Raw genomic sequence first — 23,559 nt, 5'->3', positions numbered from 1 at the left:
TAAATGGGGAGACTCTGTATGCACCTGAACCTAGCTCGGTGTCCCGGAGTCACCCAACTGCCTTCGGCCGCTGGCGTCTGGAAGGAGAAAGGGGTTATTTTCAGGGGACCACAGTGGGGAAGCATTCACTGCACAACGCAAGCGCAGGAGCCCTCGGGGTTGGGGTTGCCCTGAACCCATTTCCCCTGCCTTTTCAGACAGAGCCGATGCAGTTAAGCCCAAATTTCCTGGCAAGCCTGAGGCCAGGTTTTTCCAAAAGGCATCTCAGACCGCGAAGGCACATGTCTAATCACGAAAGCAAACCTCTGGACACACACGCTCTGTTTCCAGCTGGTTGTGGATGTTTCCTTCACCCTTTAACAAAAACGTGCCAAGGTGTGACATTTATGAACCCCACCAACTGGGAGCTGTGCACACAAATCCGCTTGCCTGTGGGGTGGGAAAGTGATGAATGGGGGCCGTCCTGCCTGGGGAGGAGGACTGCTTCCCTCTGGCATGCCTGCAGCCTTATTTATTACACACCAAAGTATAAAACCGCCCAGCCGGCTGCAGCTCGCATCTCCAGCCCTGGCATTTGCCCGAGAAGCCCCGCCGTCTTCTCCAGGAGGCTCTGGGGCTCTGTTGAGAATCATGCTCGGGAGGCAGCTCGTCTATTGGCACCTGCTGGCTTTGCTTTTCCTCCCCTTTTGCCTCTGTCAAGATGAATACATGGAGGTGAGCGGAAGAGCTAATAAAGTAGTGGCGAGAATAGTGCAAAGCCACCAGCAGACTGGCCGTAGCGGCTCCAGGAGGGAGAAAGTGAGAGAGCGGAGCCATCCTAAAACTGGGACTGTGGATAATAACACTTCTACAGACCTAAAATCCCTGAGACCAGATGAGCTACCGCACCCCGAGGTAGATGACCTAGCCCAGATCACCCCATTCTGGGGCCAGGTACTCGGAATTCTCTTCTAAGGATTACTGTGAAAGCTTAACAAGTTGTGTTGTTCTTTTTCCAGCCGTGATTCTTAGGACCGATGCTTTGGAGAAGTTTGCTGTGCTGCTTGGGGGCGGGCGTCTTTCTGGGTTGGGGGGGCGGCTAGGGGGACTGCCGATCTCTGCTTAGAAAATCAGTCCAGGATGTGGGGGAGAAAGTGTCCCCCCGGGGAAAGGAGGAAGTGTCCCTGCTGTGCTATGACCTGATTTCTTTCTCGCCCTCTTGGTGTGGAAAGAAGCGCTGACCTAGGCAGATACACAGATCACTGGAAAGAGGCATTTGCAGATCCTAAGAGAGTTGGATTTTCTTAATCCTTCCCAGCAGGGAGAAGATGCTCTGTGTGTGTGTGTGTGTGTGTGTGTGTGTGTGTGTGTGTGTGTTTTCACTTTGATGTGTTAGTTTACTGTGACATTTCATGCCAGGCTTGTTTATTTGATTTATAGTACTCTAGGCTGCTAAGCCTCTGTGTTCAGCCTGGGAACCGTCGAGCTAGAACAGAAAAGACTGCATGGGTTTAAAAAACAAAACTTCATTGTATGATTTAAAGCCTGATGATCACAGAGGACTTGATTTCTTTCCCTGGGTGTAAACCCAGCATCTAAGGAAACATCGGTAATTCTTTTGGGGTATTACTGGAGTGAGGTCAGGTTTCAGGGTAGTGAATTGCAAATTGGTGAAACTCAGTTTTTGTTTAAAACATTTAAGAACTGGACAAAACGGATTTTGACTTACCTTCTCTGGCAGCTAGCACGCTGAAATCAGAGGAAAGAGGCAAAAAGAGTAACTTTGAATTACAGGAGCTTTGAACAAAGAGGTTTTACCACAAGAATCCACTGGGTCTTTGCATTAAATAGGCCCTGGCGAGGGTTCCTGCAGTCGAGATCTAAGCCCCATCCTCTCACAGACGAAGCTTGGGTTGAGACTAGCGAAGTGGTCAGACTGAAAGCCCACACAGCAGCAGCTGGAGATCTGGGGCGGGCCTGGGACTTCTGACTCGGCTGCACAGGGCAGTCACCCACACGGTTCCATGAGGCTGGGTCAAGACAAAATTGTTTCTTTAAGGAGCCACAAAAGAAATGATAACCTCCAAATACAATCTTACTTTTTTAAAAAAGATTTTATTTATTTATTCATGAGAGGCATAGGGAGAGGCAGAGACATAGGCGGAGAGAGAAGCAGGCTCCCTGCAGGGACCCGATGCGGGACTTGATCCCAGGACCCCAGGATCATGACCTGAGCCAAAGGCAGACGCTCAACCACTGAACCACCCAGCTGCCCCCAATCTTATTTTTGAAAGGCCACTTTTAGAGATTGTCCTTTCATCTGACAATCTTTTTTTTTTTTTTAAGATTTATTTATTTATGAGAGAGAGAGAGAGAGAGAGAGAGAGAGAAACAGTGCACAGGACCAGGGGCAGAGGGAGAGGGAGTCTTAAGCAGACTCCGGTGCTGAGTGTAGAGTTGATCGTGTGACTTGATCTCACCACCCTGAGATCACAACTGAACCGAAACCAAGAGTTGGACACTTAACCAAGTACACCTCCCAGGCACCCCCACCCCCACCTTTTTTTTTTTTAAGTAACCTCTACACCCGCTGCAGGGCTGAAACTCAACCCCAAGGACAAGAGTCATACTCTCTGTTGACTAAGCCAGCCAGGCGTCCCCTCATCTGATAGTCTTCTGGCTGGAGAGTGACTAATGCTACTTTGTATTTTCCTAGTGGTGAAGATATTTTCATTTTTGTTCAATCTTTGACTTAGACTTTCCATTTCAGTGGAGGGATCTTTGCTGGGCCCTTCCTGGCCTTTGCACTGTGAGCTCCCAGACACAGCAGAAGGCAGATGTGGGTTGTCATTTCTTGTTACTTCTTGGCAACGAGTACCCAGCAGGCCACTGGAATCCAAATTATATTTCTACCTCACCCTACCTTTGGGTCGTAGGCAACCAGCATGCTAGAGTCAGATGAGGGTGGCAAGAAATCACTTCCTGCCTTTTTTTTTTTACTCAGAGTAGGGGGCATTCAAGCCCTCCTGGGCTCCTGAAATATTTTCAAACAAACCCCCAACAGGAGATACTGAGGAGATTTAGAATCATTGATATTTTGGAGATTTTCAATACAACTCATCTGCCAATGGGTATGGAGACACATTGCATTTAGGATTTTACTGTGTCCCCCACCTCTCTTCTTTTAATTCTTTTTTTCCCTCATTCATTGTTTCACCTACGATTTCCTGTGCTTCTACTATGTGCCAGGCTTTATTGTGGGGGTTATGAGCCCAAGCCTATCTCTGGACAGTTCTGAAGGGCTCTCGTGGGGATAAATGAACAGATAATTGAATTCCATGTAATAAACAAAATCTCTGCACAAAAGGCAGTTGCGGAGAAAGTGCAGAGAGTAGTAGTGGCCACTGAGTTAGACCTCAAAAGTGAGACAAAGAGGATAGCTATACATGCAAGAAATAAAATTTAAAAACATGTGGGACAGGGGCACCTGGGTGGCTCAGTGGTTGAACATCTGCCTTTGGCTGAGGTCATGATCCTGGGGTCCTGGGATCGAGTCCTGAATCAGGCTCACCAGAGGGAGCCTGTTTCTCCCTCTACCTGTGTCTCTGTCTCTTTCTCATGTCTCTCATGAATAAATAGATAACAATCTTTAAAAAAAATGTGGGACAGCAAAAAGATGAGAGAGCCTGGAAGGGATGGGCATAGGTGGAGCCCCTGAGCTGTAGGAGGAAGACACAGGATGATCTCAGCGCCAGCCTGGAAGATTCTGTTGGCCGGTCTAAGAGCTCAGATCTTAGTTTGCCAGAAAAAGTTGTGTTTGCTTGTTCACAACAGGGCAACAGGGTGATCTGGTGTGTGTTCTCGGAGGAATACCGGCCATGGGGTTTCTGGTGGGTAGAGTGTGCAGAGATTGGGGGAGAGCAGACCTGGGCTCTTGTTTCCAGGCAGTTTCTTCCTTATCAATCTTTCCTCCTCCTCCTCCTTTCCCCCATCTTCCCACTTCCCTTCTCCTTTCTCTTCCCTCTTTCTTTGGCAAAGGAAGAAGCTGTGGGTGTCTTTCTGAGAAGTCAGTCACTAATAGCAGAGCTTGAATCTGAGTAGCTGTCCTATCTCCTCCGTCCACAAAATGGATGGGACTTATCTTAGGGAAAACTTGTGCCTCATATGCTGCTCCTTTGCATGTCTTTGGCTTTCAAATTTGGCCTGATTATGAGAAAAGGGTATAAACGTAAGAGGGTGTATGCAGTGACTCCCTAGCATGTAATTGTCCCTTACATAGATTACCTAGATAACCTCGGAATTAACACATCTTGTCCAACTTGTCCTGAGAGTCCCTCAAAAACTTCACAGGCATTATTCCACTTGACTGTATTGCGAAAGACGAGCCAGAGGAACATGTGAAATGCTGTAGAAGGGGTCTCAGGAGATGTTCAACTAGTAGTAACCTGTTAGGGTGGCAGCTCTGTGCTTTTGAAGTCCTCCCATGTAACTTGGACACACTTCCCAGTACTAATTAGCTCTGGGACTGAGCCAGTCCCTTCTCCTGGAGCTAATTTCTCCCACTCAGATACTAAGCTTTAAGAATAAAATCTTTCTAAACCATTATTTGAGGACTTAGAAAAGACCTTGGTATTTTTGCTTGCTCTTAGAGCTGGAAAGAAATTTCATGACCATTTTATCCAGTGCCCTAACTTAGTGGACAAAAAAAATAATAATAATAATGCCTGGGGGAAAGTGACATTACTAAAGCCACACAGAACTGAGACGAGAGCTCTGGCTTCCAGCACAGACATGTTCTTAACATTCTTAGCATCTCAGCAATTCAGTTCCGTTCTTTGATGGCTCCCACTTCAGAATTTCCCCCTCCTTCTCCTCCCTTCTTCTTCTCCCAAGCCCATTATTGGCAGAGCCTTGGATTTCTTGGAACTCAAAAAACTGTATTTCACATTAGCAAATTCGTAGCAGGAAATTATGGAGTACTTGCTTCTCCTATTGCATCCTTGGATTAGAAGGTGGGGCGGAGCTGTGGGGTCTGACTTTCCAAGTGTCTGAAATTGCTTGTCTCAGACCGATTGCTTTAGCTGATTTTCTTTTTTTCTCCACCAGTTTTACAAAGGGTTTTTACAGACTTCCATATCTGTCCAGTGTGGGGTCTGGTGGGCAGAAGACTAGACAGGAGTTGGCGCCGCATTGCGGCCCCTGATCACTTGAGACTTGGGCTCTGAGCTGTTGCAAGAGACTGCTTGGACTACAGATACTCTGCATTTCCCCTGAAGACAGTGGTGGAAGCCTTTAGGGAAAAGGAACGAGGGAGTGAGGGAAACATCCAAGCCGTTTTTGATTAAAAAAACAAACAAACAAACAAAAACAAAAACTGAAGTCTAAATGTGCAGCAATGCAAAATCTTGACTCACTTTTCTGCGTGGATTTCTAGTGACAAAGAAAACTTGAATTTCAAATTCTTCCTTTCTTCCTCTTCCCATTCCTCCCTCTTTTTCTCCTTCTCTTTCTCTTTCCCTTCCTTTTTCAATGAATCCTTTAGAAACAATACGCTGTTTTCAAAAGACCATTGAGTTATAATTCAAATCTAGGAAAGTTTCCATAAGTATTTTATATGGTATAATTTAAAGGCGAGTCACCAGTTTAGTGACTCTCTAAATTTTATAACTGAATCTAACTCTTCCACTTGATCTGTAACAGCTCCTTGACTATAAGCATGAATTTTAGAAATTTTTCTTTCTTTTTTTTTTTTTTAAAGATTTTATTTACTTATTCATGAGAGACAGAGAGAGGCAGAGACACAGGTAGAGGGAGAAACAGGCTCCATGCAGGGAGCCTGATGTGGGACTTGATCCCGGGACTCCAGGATCACGCCCCAAGCCGAAGGCAAGTGCTTAACCACTGAGCCACCCAGGGATCCCCTAGAAATTTTTCTTCAAATATATAAGCAAGTCCACTCAGTGTCATATTTGAATACATATAGTACCTATTAAGTACTTACTGAAAATTGGTTCGAACGACGTGATTGTCACCTAAAATTTTGAAGTGAAAAAATAAAATTTTGAAGTGAAATATGAAACATAATATGAGGTTAAATACTTATTAAGATAAAGTTGTTTTGAGATGTAGATACTTAATACAGATTTGCTGGACTAAAGAATACTTTGTTTCCTCCATGTCCTAAGACAATTTAAGCATGCTGTCACTGAAAGTGTAGCATTACGATTCAAAATTTCTAAGAACTCTTATCCCAGGATCATGACTATAGAAAGTCTTAATAACTATCTTGGAAGTTGATAATTCTTACCATTTGAGGGTCACCTACCCAAAGAAGCTACATGTGAGGCTACTGGCAGCTGGGAAGAGAGCTGCCTCCAAGTCCATCCCTGGAGGGGTTTCCTTCTTAACTGTCACCAGTAGCATCCCAGAAATAGGGACAGTACTTCTCAGAAATACTGCCCTGTCCCCTACCAGCGCCACACTCCTTCCACAGAGCATGCCCTTCTATTGACCCTCTGGCTTCCTTGACCTTTGGTCATTGGCTGTCTTTAGCTACCATGCCATTCAAACCCCCACCCCGACACCAGCTTTTCTGACATCCTGGTAGCTGATTGGAGTTGAAATTACCCAAAAGACAAGATCAGAAGAAATTCACAAGTCCTAATTATTCCCAAGTACCATTCATTCTCTGAAGCTTCTCTCTGTGTCTTTTTTAAGTCTCCACAAACCGGAGGACTGCCCCCAGACTGCAGCAAGTGTTGCCATGGAGAGTACAGCTTCCGAGGCTACCAAGGTCCCCCAGGGCCCCCAGGGCCCCCTGGCATTCCAGGTAAGGATGAGAGAGATGTACTGTTTGTTGCCAGCCTAATTGTGCACTGTGCCTAAAGAGGAGCCAGGGCGAATCTAAATAATTGGGTTCAGGGGATCCCTGGGTGGCTCAGCTGTTTAGTGGCTGCCTTTGGCCCAGGGCGTGATCCTGAAGTCCTGGGATCGAGTCCTGCATCGGGCTCCCTGCATGGAGCCTGCTTCTCCCTCTGCCTCTGCCTCTGCCTCTGCCTCTGCCTCTGCCTCTGCCTCTGCCTCTGCCTCTGTGTGTGTGTGTGTGTGTGTGTGTGTCTAATAAATAAATAAAATCTTTTTTAAAAAAATTGGGTTCCCTCATGTGTGATCCAAGGGTTGTACATGGAAAACCCAAAAGAGAGTTCAGGAGAGGACTGTGTTTACAAAGCCCATTAGGTGGAACAATATACCATAAACTCTTTAGTATTTATTAGTTATCTCACTTGCAGGTTCTCACAGGTGTTAGGCACCTTGGGGCACCAGATTTACCCTGGGGGTGGGAGCGCACTTCACCAGCATGGAGTACAGAACTATGGGATCTTACTGGACGTACTCTTGTCTTCGTGTTTCTGCTGTAACGTGCCTCATGCAACACACTATATCTAACTTTTAGGGAACTTACGAAGTGAAGGTGGGGAAGAGAGGAGCACCTACTGGGCAGGCTACAGCCATCTCCATAGTGCCATTTATCTGAACTACACAACCTTCTGTCTGATTCTGCGTCTAGCTCAGTTTTTCTTCCCTTAGTCTCAGAGTCTGCCCATGTTTAGCTATCTCTTAATTGACTTTCATGCCTCTCTTGCACTCATAGGAACATTTCTGGGCTCCAGTACCACATGGTGGTCTGGGAAATGAATGTTGTAGGGCTCCATTGAGCCATCCTACCCTATTGAGTGGGCATGCCCAGGCATGCGAGGTTCTGAAAACTGCTCATATCTGGGGTCAGCCAACGAGAGGGTAGCCCAGAGCCTCCCTGTCTTAGGACTTCCAAATCCACCTGAGGGTTAATTTTTTCCTCTTCCCTGGATGATCAATTCTCAGAGTTTGACAGAAGTCTACTTGCTCTTTTCTCACTTACCTCATTGATGTTAACACTTATCAAATTAGTTTTAATTTTTAAACATACTTTTAAGTGGCTTCTCTTATGAAATCAAATTTAAAATAAGAAAACGTTCTGTTAGACTTTATTTTTTTATTATTTTTTAAGATTTTATTTATTTATTCATGACAGACTCACAGAGAGAAATAAAGGCAGAGAGAGAAGAAGGCTCCATGTAGGAAGCCTGACGTGGGACTCCATCTCGGGTGTCCAGGATCACGCCCTGGGCTGAAGGCGGTGCTAAACTGCTGGGCCACCGGGGCTGCCCCCTCTGTTAGACTTTAAACAATGGCTACTGCCTAAGAGTCTATGTCATTGAATGTCAAGGGCAGAAGTCAGCAGGCACAGTGACAGGGGGTAGAGAGTACACAGACTTAAAGTCTTCTGAGGGCTACACGCCCCTGAGGTTACCTAACAGGCTGGCCTTGGCTAAACGTTTCCCAATCAGAATGGCTTTTTTGTTGGCCCGTTAACTTGTAAATACAAAGTTCATCTATCTGGAGGGTTTGCAAGCCTGGTATAGTACCTGACCAAAGGTAGCATGCAAAATAAACAGCCAACTGTGAAATTCATCAAATACAAAATGAAGGTGGAATTGTAGAAATTGTCTCTTAGTGGCAAAGTGAAGGGTTGAAATGATCATTCAAGTCTTGCTTTTAAAATTACTATCAATGATTTTACATTTCCCTTGGTTATGAAAATGGTGCATGTCATTTATAGAAAAATCCAGAGACAAGTACATCATATGACATAAAAGCCAGCCATGTTTCATCCATTCAGAAAAAAACCACTGGAAATATTTTTACATAATCTATAAATACTATTTACACATAATATCACACTATCTCTACTGATTCATAACTTTTTAATCTAAAAGTATCATGAACATTATTAAATGTTATTAAATATTTCTCTTTAGCATTCTTTTTTGACAATATAACATTATTTACTGGGATGCACCATTTTTTTTTTTACTTAGCTCTTCCAGTACTGGTGGACACCTAGGTGGTTTCTAAGCCCTGCTATTATAAATGATACTTTGATCATCAGTTCTCACAATTCTTCATCCAGTTCTTGCTTAATAGGAAAAACAAGCTTCAGGCTTTGGAGACTTGAGTAGCTAATCTGTCTTCTGCATCCCAAGTAAAAGAGATCCCATTTGATGATGTCCCCTTGGCTGTGTTCTGGACAATTTCCAAAAGTCTTCTTTTGCAATTGAGATCAAACATTTTTGTTCATTTATTTATTTTTTAAAGATTTTATTTATTTTATTCATGAGAGTCACAGAGAGATAGAGACAGAGACATAGGCAGAGGGAGAAGCTGGCTTCCTGCAGGGAGCCTGATGCAGGACTTGATCCCAGGACCCCGGGGATCACCACCTGAGCCAAAAGTAGACACTCAACCACTGAGCCACCCAGGTGCCACCAAAGATCAAACATCTTTGAAGAAAGGGTCTGGGGATCCCTGGGTGGCGCAGCGGTTTGGCGCCTGCCTTTGGCCCAGGGCGCGATCCTGGAGACCCGGGATTGAATCCCACATCAGGCTCCTGGTGCATGGAGCCTGCTTCTCCCTCCGCCTGTGTCTCTGCCTCTCTCTCTCTCTGTGACTATCATAAATAAATAAATAAATAAATTAAAAAAAAAAAAAGAAAGGGTCTGCATTTGTATAACAATAGATGGTCAGTGGGAGTGATGGGAGCTTTCTCCTGTGATGACTTCTGCTTATAATTTAAGGAAACCATGGAAACAATGGCAATAATGGAGCCACTGGCCACGAAGGGGCCAAAGGTGAAAAAGGAGACAAAGGTGACCTGGGGCCACGAGGGGAACGAGGGCAGCACGGTCCCAAAGGAGAAAAGGGCTACCCGGGGATCCCTCCAGAACTGCAGGTAAGTCACTGTGGGCATATCTCCACGTGACTCCTAAACTGCCCTGACCCTGGCAGTGAGGGAGTCAGAAGGCCGGAGTGCCTCTCCGTGCCCTCACTGATGGCTGCTGGCCCGGGTGCCCGGGTGCCTGGGCCATGGGGTGCCCACGTGCCTAGGTGCCCGAGTTGGCTCTGCTCACCCCCATGCAGGGTGTTCACAGGCAGCCCGTGCTGGTCAACGACATTTTGAAATCCTTAAGAAGTTGAAATTCAGCTCCCTCCTTAGACCAGATACGCAGCAACTCTGCCTATTGGCTAATGTCTCCTTTTCCAAATCAGAAGAAATGGTAAATAAAAAGGTTTTTGGCCACTGAAATATGTAAATGTTAGATGTATACATGGAATGTGTCTATTTACGATTTTATTTATTTTGTTACATTTACCAATTTATTTATTTATTTATATTTTTTTAAAGATTTTATTTATTTATTCATGAGAGACTCACACAGAGAGGCAGAGACATAGGCAGAGGGAGAAGCAGGCTCCCTGCGGGGAGCCTGATGCAGGACTTGATCCCCAGATGCCAGGATCACGCCCTGAGCCAAAGGCAGATAGTCAACCCCTGAGCCACCCAGGCATCCCACATTTACCAATTTAAATCACATATATGAATATTAACATATAAGTATTGTTCTCAATCAACTCAAGATTTTGTGGCACTGTTTTTATTTAGATATTTCTCATTAGCATCTTCTTTATCGCTAGAGACATTTTATTTTTGAGTCATCCATCCTAGTTTAGGTTAGACTAGATTATATTTATTTCAACTTAACGTGTTTTGGATCTATTTATGAGGCTATAATTGAATATTTTGTTATCCTAAGCTTACATGCTCATTTGTCTATTCTTTATTTCTCTTCTGAATGATTTTCAAAATTCTTGTTGCCAATAACATCTAAAACTTGCAAATGCAAGGTTAGGTAACCAAGAAAATTACTAAGTCTTGCTTAGTTACTTATTTTCTGGCTGATATTTTTTAAATAGATTTTTCCGAGGGATCCCCATCGACAATGAAAACTAGCATTTATTATTAAGCTTGTTTTTGGCTGATATGAAACAGTAAGCATGGTTGAAGTAAAATACAGATCTTCCTCAACTTATGATGGGGTTTTGTCCCAATAAACCCATTCTAAGTTGAAATATCATAAGTCAAAAGTGCATTCAATATACCTAACCTAAGGAAAATCATAGCTTGGCTTAGCCTACCTTGAACATGCTCAGAACACTTCCATTAGCCTACAGTTGGGCAAAATCATCTAACACAACGCCTATTTTGTAATAAAGTGGTGACTTTCATGTAACTTATTGAATAGTCTACTAAAAGTGAAAACCAGAATGGTATGTGGATAGAGAATGGTTCTAAGTGTATCATCTGTAATTGACCATCTTGATGGTGTGGCAAACGGGGAGCTGGGGCTCGATGCCCCTGCCCAGCATCACAAGAGAGGATCTACTACATATTGACAGTCCAGGAGAAAATGCCAATTAAAATCTGAAATAAGGTTTCTACCGAATGCGCATTGCTATCTATGGCAGCATCAAAAGTTGAAATACTGTTAAGTGGAACCATCGACAGCTGGGGGCTGTGTGTAATTGAGAGACGATACCACAGCGTGAGAGATTTTTAAAGAACCAGAATACAGAGCTGCCCATCTGAAAGATCAATTGGGGGCCTTTTATTTGGTTATTTCCAGCAGTTATTTGACCTTGGATAAATTCCATCATTTTTCTGGGCCTCGAGTTTTTTTAAGTAATAACCTAAAACGTCTTTTGTGTTTCTCTAACTGCTTTTGCGGTTTTATCCTTTGCACATGAGTGCCGTTTAATAATTTTAGCAACCTGGGATCAGTATGCCAGCAAAAATTACAAAGAAAAGAAGACAGATGCCACTTGGCCAGGTTAAAGGTGTCTAATGAGATGGATGATAAACATTCCCAAAGCTAGAAACTCTAACTCCAAACCTGTGATGGTGATACAAGGGCCAGGGGGCCCCAGAGTAGCCAGTTTGATGGAGCACACCCTAGGACATTATTAAATTGCTCCGTCAACTATTTTACCCTAAAACCATAATGTAATAATCTGGGAGAACCACATTCACATGTTTTAAAGGAGGTGTGACGAAGGAGCAACGTTTGGCCTCAATCAGCCTGTAAAGAAGGGTGACTTCCAGGCCCCTCCATTCCCATTTCCAATTCCCTCCTCTGGTGTCATCCCCCTCCTTCCACTTCCTTCTGTGTCCACAGCCCTCATGCTGTCTTTCTGCCTGTTCAAATCCTTTCCCTGTTGATTCTCCCAAGCCTGCTTTCCCGAGTCTTCTGAATCTCAAATTATTCCCTTCCTCTCCTCTCTCACCTCCTTTCTAAAAACTCCCATTCACTGAAGACAGGTAATCCCAGAAGCCGAAGAATTTATTGATCTAACTCATACTCAGAGTGACTCATTTGGATGGGGGATTGGCATTGATTTTCAAATGTGACTGTTCAATAGTGGTACAATTCCACTATGGGTATTTTTCCCACACCATCAAGGATTTCTCCCATACCAGCGAGGTGTCATACAATCCAACTCAATTCTGACACTGCCTACCTGGAGAAAGCGTCAGATACCACGGTTAAAGGCTCAGCCCTATGAAGATGGTAACCCCCAACTTCAAGACTCTACTCGCAAGTCCAGATTGCCACCTGTGCTTCTGACCTGCTGGCTACGAAGGGGAGGCTATGAACCCTCCTTGGGATCAATTAATGTGCTAGTGGGAACTTAGACAACATTGTACTTACTCAATCACTGTTTTATGTTAAAAACGTATAATTCAGGAACAGACAGGTGGAAGAGGTGCATAGGGCAAGGTTTGGGGAAAGGGGTGCAGAGCTTCCATGCTGTCTCAGAGATGAGCACTGCTTTCCTGCACAGTCACATGTTCATGAACCTAGAAGCTCTCTGAACCCCTTCCTTTTAAGTTTTTATGGAGTCTTCACTGAAGCAGGATTGATTAAATCACAGGCCATTGGTGACTGAACTCCATCTCCAGCCCCTCTGCCCTTCATGGATATGGTGTGGGACTGGAAGTTCCAACCCTCTAATCACCTGGTTGATTCCAATGGCAATGAGCCCTCATCTTCAGATTACTGAGGGGCTTTTCAAAAGTCACCTCATTAACATAACAAAAGACTTCTCCATCTCTCTAAACGCTTAAGATATTCCAATATTTTTAGGAACTCTGCCAAAAGCTAGGACAAAGACTAAATGTATATTTATTCTAAATCATAATATCACAGATCTTTTGGGGAAAAATAACACAGAGTGAACAAACTTAAAAGGTTATTTGGCTGCAGGCCTTCTCAGATCCTTTAATATGCTAATGTGTATTTTTTTTTTTGCTAATGTGTATTTAATAGCTATAAGTAGATTGCATCCAAATTTTCCCAGTAATAGAATTTTAATTTTTCTTTTCTTCTCTCTTCTCTTCTTTTTTTTTTTTAAAAATATCTTATTTACTTATTTATTTGAGAAAGAGCAAAAGAAAGGGGAGTGGCAGGCAGAAGGAGGAGAAGTAGGTTCCTCACTAAGCAGGAAGCCCAATGAGGGGTCATCCCAGGGCCCTGGGACCATGACCTGAATTGAAGGCAGATGCTTAACCAACTGAGCTACCCAGGCACCCCGAGTTTTAATATTTTAAAAAGCATTTTGAAGTCTAATGCCTCGAAACACATGGTCAGAACTATTGATATACACTATAATTTAATGACTTCATAGCATACAAATGTTAGACATTACCGTGATTGATTTCATTCTTTTTCTGTTTATTTCCAAACTCGCTGTTACGAATAATGTTGAACTAAATTTAATTTTGTAGAAACCTCATGTCTTTAAGATAAGCTTCCTATTAACCAACTACCAACCCTTTATTTAGATTGCATTCATGGCTTCTCTGGCAACCCACTTCAGTAATCAGAACAGTGGGATTATCTTCAGCAGTGTGGAGACCAACATCGGAAACTTCTTTGATGTCATGACTGGTAGATTCGGAGCCCCAGTATCAGGTGAGATGTAAAAATGAGTGAATGACTGAATTAAACAACTAGCGATCTAGAAGGAAGGACAGAAGGAAGATAGGAAAGGGGTGAGGGAGTGAGGGAGGAAGGAAAACGATGAAGGAAGAGGAAAGAAAGAAAGGAAGACACCAAGAAAGATGAGAATTCTTTCTGATTCCAGTTAAAACAATCAGCTCATGCATAAATTTCTGTTGGATTTCAAAGTAAATGAATTAGAATTTAAAAAGATGAACACATTTTTTTAAAATGATAACCATGGTTACTAAGATTTTTAACTCCAGTTTGAACTGAAGCAAATAATCCCTAAGAGGGCATAGTTACCTCTGACCTTAAAGCTCCTTCCATCCTAATTCTCACAGTTTAAATGAGTCACGACAGTGTCCACGCCTTGCCACCACCCTGAAGAAGGCCTGATCCTTTGAATAGTTTTTTTTTACTTTGAATTTTTTAAATTTCTTGAGCACTTCTGTATTTGTTTCCTATTGCTGCTCTAATAAAGTACCACGAACTAAAGACCTTAAAATGATACACGATTATTCTCTTGTAATTCTGGAGGTCAGAAGTCCAAAATCAGTCTGACTGGGCTGAAGTCAAGGTAGAGACGATGCTGGTTCCTCTGGAAGCTCTAGGGGCTTGCCCCCTGCAACTTTGAGAGGGCGCTGACATTCCTTCTCTGTTTGCCACATCATGTCAGTCTCTACTTCCTTGGTCATGTCACCCTACCTCCTTGTCCCTCAAGGACCATGTGATTACCTTGTGCCCACCTGGGTAATCCGGGATAAGCTCCCCATCTCAAGAGCCTCAATTTCATGAGACCTGCAAAGTCCCTTGTGCTATGTAAGGTACCATTCCCAGCTCCCGGGGATTTTAGGCCTTGGGCAGATTTGGGAGTCATGGTTCAGCCTCTACGACTTCCTTACTTTAGCAGCCACAAGCTGATCATTCTGGGTAGACATTTCCTGCTGTCTTTTGAAGAGGTGAATATAAGCTTCTTTTTGCCCTGAATAGTTTCTTTAAATTATATATTCAAAAATAAATTTAAACACAGTTTTTTCTTCTCATTGTTATACTAAGGTGGGGTGGCATTGGGAGTTAGAAAATCAGGCAGTGAGTGGGCATGTTCTCTATGGGATATTTTTGAACTATAATAAGACTGATGAAAAGCTCACTAGATTTTTATCGTCATCATAGAACAGCAATTCTAAACAATGTCAGTGATAAAATACTCCTCCCCTTTGGGGCTGATCACTTACAAGCACCCCCTCTTCCCTCCCCCTGCCCTTTAGTACAGCACCAGCTAACTTTGGAAGTTTTGTTGGTTTTGGTTTTACTTTTCTTCATCTGATTTCTGTACCTATTATTTTCTCGAATTTCTTGATGTTTCTTATTTCCATTTCGTGTTGTTTGCTTTATCCATTACTATTCTTCATGTCCTTAAGTGCATATTCTGAGGATGAGTTTTCCTTTTTGCTTCTTCCAATTTCTTCTGTCTCATGTCTGTGATGCTTTCTTTACTTTTTCTATGTCTTACGTTACTCATGAGTCCCAGTTTCTCGTTCCTTCTCCTGTCTGGACATTTTTGCCATGAGTTCTTGCATCCTGTTTAATAATGTTCTTTCATAGAGGGATTTGCTTCATTAAATATTTTAAACTCAGGATGAAATATTTGGTTACAGTTTTCATCTACTACATGACAACATTTCTTCTTGGTGAGTATTCCTCCTCTATTGATAGCTTTTGCTCTTTTTTTCTACATTCTAAAAGTAACTGATGGTTGAATGAGTTGGATTTCCCTAGACTTGCAGTAGTTTCTTCATAAGGGGGTGGGACTTCAAAATACTTCCAGGCTTTGTGCCTCCTGTGTCTCCCTCTCTTGCTATCAGGGGACTCACTCTGGTCTTTTAACTATGGCCCTTCTGTGTGGCCACACTTCCTCTAGGCCACACTGGGTCTGGGAAGACTCCTGAGACTAGCCTTGCACTTGCATTTCTCTTGCCTTTATGCCTTTAGGAGCCTTGCGCAGGAGAGAACTGCCTCCATGCCTGCTGTCTGTTGCATTCGATAGACTTACAAGTATTTAAAGCTTATTCTTTTTTTTTCTGTCTCCTAGTTCTACAAAAAATGAATTCTTTCTGATGTTTGTTTCTGATTCTCCTTCTCTATATGGTATCCACAAGGAAGAGAGGACAATTATCATCAACACAACGGCCCTGTTAAATTTGACACAAGTGCTTTTAACACCTTGATTTAGTTTTCCACCCAGCTGAATTCAGAAACAAATGGGCATTTGATGTGATAGAAGCAATCTTCTTTCATCACACTTCAAGCAGTTTTAAATCTTCTTATGTGATTTTCTGCTCTGAAAGTTTATAATTTTTCTGTAGCTATTTTGTTAAACATTATCTAGGCTGCAGTTTACATACACAGATGGTTCCATTGCTTTCAAGGGCTTTATTATTGAAGCTCAAAGATTTAGTAGTTTTTTAGAACTCTCTTGGGCCATCATTTGATAACAACCATCATTTGCCTCCCACTTTAAACCTCATCTAGTAGATGACAAATTAATCATTTTCTACTCTTCGACTTTGGGAGTAATGAGACAGAAGGCTGATTTTTGCAATTACAGTAATGCAAAGACCCTGAAAATCAGAGCCCAAGTGTGAGGCCTCTGCTTTCAGTATCTTCCCTTCCAGAAGAAAGCCATAGGTGGATATGATATATATTCATTTTTCTATTTCCACCTCCAGGCATTTCATTTATTCCCCATCTGCTTTTTTTAGTCTGCTCTAACATGGTTCTGCAATCTATTTTGTATAGTAGCCAATATTGTTTCTGGAAAACAATATCTTTTCTTGTCATTTTGATTCCAGCTTTATCTTCTTGAGGTACTGAAAATTGTCATGTGCTTGTATATGTGTGCATGTGTATGTGTCTAATTTGTTGTGTAAAATGTAACAACCTATAAACACACAAAAACTACTGTCTCCAAGTCTTCTAATTTTGATCTGCCTTTACTTTTCACCTGTAAACATATCTCTAGACATAATAATGGGTATGACTGATTTTTATATCAATTCCTTTACTCTCAGCATATTGAAAATGCAAGCCTGACACTAAATGAAGCATAATTACACTTCTTCACTTGGTTCAACTTGACTCAGAAGCAGGTGGTTCCACATGGTATACCCTTATAGCTTCTTACTTGATTGCACCTTTGAGAAAGAGCATAGAACTGTATCATGCTATTTTTTAAAAATACATTTCTGGGTTTTTCCCTTACAAAGCCTGAAGCTATGACCCTCCAAAAATTCATACACTGAAAACCTAATGCCTAAATTAATGGTATTAGGAGGTAGGGCCTTTGGGAGGTAAGTACCTCATGAGGGCGGAATTCTCATGAATGGGATTAGTGCCCTCATGAAGGAGGCCCCAGATAGTTCCCTAACCCCTCCTGCCATGTGAGGATACAATCAGAAGTCTGTGAGGTGGAGAAAGATTCCCAAATGACCATGCTGGCACTTCTGTCTCGGATTTCTAGAAGAAATAAATTGCCATTGTTTCTAAGCTACTCATTCTGTGGCATTTTGTTATAACAGCTCAAATGAACCAAGACAAGGTCATTAGTTAAGAAAAGGTAGCATGGAAATCCAGAAGAGCTCAATGATGTATTCATTCATCTTTATAAAATGCACTCTCAAATCCCACATCATTTGGAGTTGGGAAGATTTTCCTTTCTGTGAATCTCTCTGCTATCGTATTCTTTTTCATCTCACAATAAAGGTCTCTACACTGGCATAAAGAGTGCGTATCAGGGCATATTCAGTTCCTTTCTGTTAGGTGGCCTAGAATCTTACAAGACAACTCACATCTTTTAAAATACCTGATCCTTTACAAATGAGAAGGATCCATATTTTTAGTAGCAAAGACATGCTGCTGAGTCATAGTTGATTCTCTCTTTATTGTACATAATTTCATCTACTTACAATGAATAACATGATAAAACTATTTCTTCAGCACTGATAAACACAAATCTGCTAAAATACTTCTTATCTCTGGCTAACATCTCTGTGCTAAGTGCATTCATCCATTGTGATGCTATTCAGGACTCATTGTTAGGCCACAGAAGTCATGTGTCATCCACACAGGGCACTGTACTTTGTCCAATATGAGTCCTGTTAGCTAATGATAGTTAACTGACACCTAGGAATAGCAGGCACCTCAGTTATTAGGGATACACAGTATACACACTGAGAAAGTCTCAAAAAAATTTAAAGTAATTTGAAGGTGAGAGCAAATAAAGGAACATTGATACAAATAAGGGCCAAGAAGAGCATACATGCCATATAGAACATAAACAAAAAATGTAAAGTCATACAGTATATCTCCTGGTCTTCGGTGTATAACATATCAATATAAATAGATAAATACTTGCCTTTTTCAGGTGTGTATTTCTTCACCTTCAGCATGATGAAACATGAAGATGTTGAAGAAGTGTATGTGTACCTCATGCACAATGGCAATACAGTCTTCAGTATGTACAGGTGGGTGGTCTTTATCATGGGGTCAACCGTGCTGCCATTGCTTACTCAAAGGATGGCAAATGCCAGGGAGTGTTTAAGAATCAATATTCCTGACTTATCATCACCGAGAGCTCCCATATACCAATATGTGGCCAGATTATAATTACTATTTGGGAAGAAATAAATCTGATGAACTTGAGAATAAGCAGGTTGATAAGAGGCCTTGAGCTAATTACTAGCAATACTTCCCATAACTAATCATTTGTATTCTTTCCTTAATTCATAATTTATTTTCTTCTTTCTCAGTCTTTTCTTCTATTTTCCTACTTTCCTACTCCCTTTGCCAGTGTCTAGCCCTATTGATGGTGTTCTCTACTATCTTCCTCAACTGGCAGGTAGAGAGTTGGCTGTGGGCCCCTCTTTTTAGGTTGTGTTGCTTCTCTGATATTTATCTTAGCAAGATGGCCCTAGAGCTTCTTGTAAAAAAAATTATTTTAGGGCACCTGGATGGCTCAGTTGGTTGAGTGACCCTCTCTTGGTTTTGGCTCAGGTCATGATCTCATGGGTCTTGAGATATAGTTCTGCATGTGCCTCCTCACTGAGCAGGAAGTCTGCTTGGAGGGTTCTTTCCCTCTGCCCCTCTCCCTACTTGCTCTCATGAGTGAATGGGCTCACTCTCTCTCCCTCTCTCCATCTCTAGAATAAATAAATAAATCTTTAAAAAATTATTTTGAAAAGAAATATTACAACTTGTTCTGATATAAGCTTAGGATGTGGGCAAGAGGCAGAGACCCAACAACTTTCCCGTAACTAAGTGGGTGGTGAGTTATCTATGAAAAACTCTGTGGTTGCTATTTATCCCTGTCATTTTTGATGACTTGGGAGGATTGCCATTTCTTCTAGAGCCTGGCCTCTAGTAGGGAGGTGTATTTGAAAAATCAAAAATGAGAAAGACAGTAGGTGAAAGTGCTGCAAAAAGGAGACTCAAGGGGCACCTGGGTGGCTCAGTCAGTTAAGTGGCTGCCTTCAGCTCAGGTCATGATCTTGGAGTTCTGGGAGGAAGTCCCACATCTGGCTCCCTGATTGGTGGGGAATCTGCTTCTTCCTCTCCCTCTGCCTTTCCCCACTGCTTATGCTCTCTCTCTCTCTTTCAAATAAATAAATAAATAAAATCTTTTAAAAAGAGAGAAAGAGAGGGCAGCTGGGTGGCTCAGTGGTTGAGCATCTGCCTTGGAGTCCCACACTGGCTCCCTGCAGGGAGTCTGCTTCTCCCTCTGCCTATATTTCTGCCTCTCTTTCATGAATAAATAAATAAAATTTTTTAAAGAGAGAGAGACTCAATATGGTGGCTCAAACACTATAGAGCTCTATGTTGCCTGACCAGTTCCAGGATAGGGAGGGACAGGGCAGGAAAGGTGGAGGAAGGATTGTGTGGAGGTCAGGAGGGAGGAGCTCCATCTGAGTTTTGAGAGATGCAGACTGGTGAAAGCAGTTCTGTCTCCTGTAAAATTGTCATTGCCATGCTCAAAAGGAGAAAAGAGCAACAGTCCTCTGAAAATTTTTATACATCACACATTCTATTCAGAGAATGCAGTTACATTATTCCCCACTTCCAACTCCTCTTAACCAATGCAAGGGAGGCAAAGAAATGTAGAGCTCCTCCTCTAGAAGCAGGGAAATGGAGTCTGGTGGACAGCTAGGCTTCTAACTCCTCTGGCAATCAAGTATCTGGTAAATTCTTCTTCCTACATTTAGAATATACATCTCCCCATCTCCGTCCCCTGGAAGATGACCTAAACTGCAGTTCACACATCCAGCTCAAAGCCCCAAGTCTTAGGAATGAGCGATCTTTTTAATCAAGTCAGCTCTCAGCTGTTTTTCTCTTTGGCCCCTGATTCTGTCCTCTGGGAGGATCTTCCTTGTTTATTTGTCTCCACATAAAGGTGAGTAGATTTTTCCTGGTGTTTTTCATAGCCCACTTCCTGCTGGTGCAAGTTAGAGGGCTAAGTAAGAGTACTTAGTCAAACACCCCAAGCCTTTTATAAGCCAAGTTTGGGTTTCTAGGTAATACCATTTCCTCAGAAACTTAGCAGCCTTTGGTTCCATTTGCTACCAGTCAGGTATTATGTGTTAGGAAACTACACTCAAGATTCTTTCTCTGACATAGTTTTTCAACCTGTTCTTTTCTTGATTCCTTGTCTTCACACCCTCTGGTCTTGACTAGTGATAGCTGCCACAAGGCCTCCTAAAACTATAGTTTTAGGTAGAAAGGTAATATCTTTAATCAATCAGGTTATGCCACAGGCTGTGTCTATTAGATTGAATGAGAAGTCTTCATGGGACAACATCAACTTTATCTCTGCTCTCTCTGGTGTAAAAGCACTTGGCTTTTCCAACCCTGTTAGGCCTCAGCTTTCTAGACTCTCTCTGCTTCCTGTGCTTCAGACATTTCAGGTTTTGTCTGAACTTGTATCTGGTAGAAACATTTTATTAAAAGCAGTATTTTGGCTTTTCCAGTCACTTCCTTTCTTTGGGGGTGGGCTTGGTAGACATAAGGCCTGCTTTCACGTTGTCAGACGTTTTCGTAAATGTTTTGCCACAGTACGACATGGATCTCCAGCTTTCAAGCCCACAATATTTGTTTCCTCAGTGTTCTCTGCCTGACCATGAGCCAACGCAACATATTTTAGGTTGGGTTATAGCAGAACTCCACTTCACTACCAAACTTTAAATAAGTTAGGGTAGACTAAACTGCTATAACATTAACCCAATGGCTTAAACATAATTGACAATCCTTTTCTTTTCATGGAACAGTCCAGAGTGGTTGTTCCAGGTCAGGGCAAGTGAGAGAGAGCTTCCCTCTACATAGTCTTCAAGAACTCAGGCTATAACACTTGGCTTCTAAGGTCATTCTGGTCATTGTCATTAGCATTCCACACAGTCATAAATGAGGAAGAAGCAAGGAGAGGTGTTTGGGACAGTTGTGCTGGCCAATCCCATGAGTGGTACATGTCATTTCTGTTCACATGCCATTTAGAGAACTTAATCATGGGACTCTAAGTGCATGAGAGTCTGGAGGAGAAGGGGAGGACATATTTTGGTGAAGAAAGGTGACTGTCTACTGCAAAGACTAGTTGGTGCCTTTTTTTCCTTTTCAGCTATGAAACAAAGGGGAAGTCGGATACATCCAGCAACCATGCAGTCCTGAAGCTGGCTAAAGGGGATGAGGTTTGGCTGAGAATGGGCAATGGTGCTCTTCATGGGGACCACCAGCGCTTCTCTACCTTTGCAGGCTTCCTGCTCTTTGAAACCAAGTAAATATATGAACAGACCAGCTCTACCTTTGGGAAGACTTATGGCTGAGCTGGTTTTGTTATGATCTGAGGAACATTAGAGTTGAGGGTTCTACTCAGGAGCTCAGAAGAAGAATCCACAAAACGGTCTTCTCAAATGACCTTGACTAATGTTCTCAGCACCTTTGCTCTTCCCTAGGCATCTAAAAAGGAATTTGATACAGGTTGGAAGTCATTGTTCCCATCAAAGAGGTCATTTGCAAGATTTTGGCTGCTCTGTTTTTAATTTAATAGCAACTTTCAGGATCCTGAGGTTTGGGGTTCATCATTCTTTATAACATTTCAGAGAACAGGGTGCAGTGATTAAAATGGGGCTGGGCAGGAACAAGAGCATTTGCTAGGAACAAGTTACCAGAAACCTTTGTAAAGCCTAGACTGGGAAGCAACACTTTGATCCAGTGGGTCAATATTTATGAGTAAATATAGATATTTTTAGTAATTCCAGATAGCTTTTAGATAAAAGGAAAAAGTATTCACAACGCCCATAAATAATGGATTCCTTCTTTATTTTTTTTATAAGAATACTGCTGTAATTAAATCTTGACTTGTAATGGCCTATATTTTTGGATATAGAATTTTCTTGCAATCCAAAATTAGTTTTGTCAGATCTGACTTATTATATTGACTTTTTTCTGTTGTGTTTCTTAGATTACAATAGATCTTTGACCCAGCCTGCAGAACCAGCAGAGGTGAGGTTACATCCCTATATACAGATATAGTGAGCTTCTTTTCTCTCAGTTTAGAAATTACCCCCAATAAACTTTATACACACTGACATGTCATTTGAAGGAGCTGTAACCTCAGTCATTTTTTTATTTTTTATTTTTGTAAACTCAGTTATATTGAAACTAATGGATACATTAGTTTCATTCCATTTGAAGACATAAAATAAAGTCTCTTAACTTTTTTAAAAATACAAAAATGATATGACTTTTTTGATTACCATATTTAAGCAATACTTAACAAAGGAGCTCTGCTCCTTTACTTTTGCCTATCCCTCCCCAGAAAGGACAAGTTCAGAAGCTAGTACCCAAAATTGTTTATTTTAAGCAAAGGAAGCATCATTGGAATTACCCTGATGTCAAATCATATTTAAAATGCACTAGAAAAAAAAAATAAAATGCACTAGAGAGGTACCTATCTGACACATATCACTTAATGAATTCCCTTAGAAGCAATTAGCCCTTAATTTATTTTCTATGACAATTTGAATTTCCACAAAGCCTTTTAAACTATGGGTTTTGTTGTATTGATTACCCCCTATAGCTGGAAGCAGAAAGAATTAGGGCTGCCCTATTAGCTAACTTAGTGTTCTCCATGCTCACTTTTCTTTGACCCTTTCTTTTGATCTATAAATATTTTTAAATTCTTCCTGACCAGCACAAGCAATGCTATTTTAAAGTGAATGGATGTTAGCCAAAATGTTCTTGATTGGTTGATAATGTTTTTGTGATTTTGTGTATGTCCTCTGCTGTGTGGTCATGGGTGTTACTACTTTCAAACATCATTGATATTTTGTAAAAGTGTATTGTCAATAGACATTTGAATGTTGCATGTTGCCCAAAGGGATTTCATGTCTAAAGAACATACACTATTAATAAAGTGATTTAGAAGAAGATATTGGCTTGGCTTTAGATAAAACTGAGGCAAGAAAAATGTAAAAGCATGGTATGGAAATAAACATACTCTTGTTAAATGTATTGTTTTATAATGTTCTTAATAAAGTTGAATAGTCATACATTGGAATCACTATGGTTTGTTGACATGAAGTTAAAATATTTTCATGTA

At 41.8% G+C, this 23,559-nt stretch overlaps 1 protein-coding gene across 3 annotated transcripts; it reads left to right on the top strand.

Moving 5' to 3' along the window:
- The first annotated feature begins 543 nt into the window (after positions 1 to 543).
- Positions 544 to 23,507, top strand: C1QTNF3 (C1q and TNF related 3). 3 transcript variants are annotated; one of them, XM_041748362.1, is made up of 6 exons: positions 544 to 714; positions 6,697 to 6,808; positions 9,654 to 9,808; positions 13,757 to 13,886; positions 18,340 to 18,439; positions 21,577 to 23,507. In XM_041748362.1, exons 1-6 carry the CDS (start codon positions 631 to 633, stop codon positions 21,734 to 21,736), a joined length of 741 nt encoding a protein of 246 aa, XP_041604296.1. In that variant the 5' UTR covers positions 544 to 630; the 3' UTR covers positions 21,737 to 23,507. The 3 variants fall into 3 exon arrangements, with proteins under 3 accessions (XP_041604296.1, XP_041604295.1, XP_041604294.1); XM_041748361.1 differs by having other exon boundaries at positions 544 to 894; XM_041748360.1 differs by having other exon boundaries at positions 544 to 933.
- The last annotated feature ends 52 nt before the right edge of the window (positions 23,508 to 23,559 follow it).

The sequence above is a fragment of the Vulpes lagopus genome, chromosome 3, assembly GCF_018345385.1.
Source record: "Vulpes lagopus strain Blue_001 chromosome 3, ASM1834538v1, whole genome shotgun sequence".
Classification (NCBI taxonomy): Eukaryota; Metazoa; Chordata; class Mammalia; order Carnivora; family Canidae; genus Vulpes; species Vulpes lagopus.
The sequence above is the reverse complement of the archived record's forward strand: the minus strand, read 5'-3'. Positions and strand labels throughout refer to the sequence as shown.

Coding starts and splice junctions, on each gene's coding strand:
- C1QTNF3 (XM_041748360.1), top strand. CDS start 631: ATGCTCGGGAGGCAGCTCGTCTATTGGCACCTGCTGGCTTTGCTTTTC. Junction 13,887..18,339: donor ATTCGGAGCCCCAGTATCAG/GTGAGATGTAAA, acceptor TGCCTTTTTCAG/GTGTGTATTTCTTCACCTTC. Junction 18,440..21,576: donor ACAGTCTTCAGTATGTACAG/GTGGGTGGTCTT, acceptor TTTCCTTTTCAG/CTATGAAACAAAGGGGAAGT.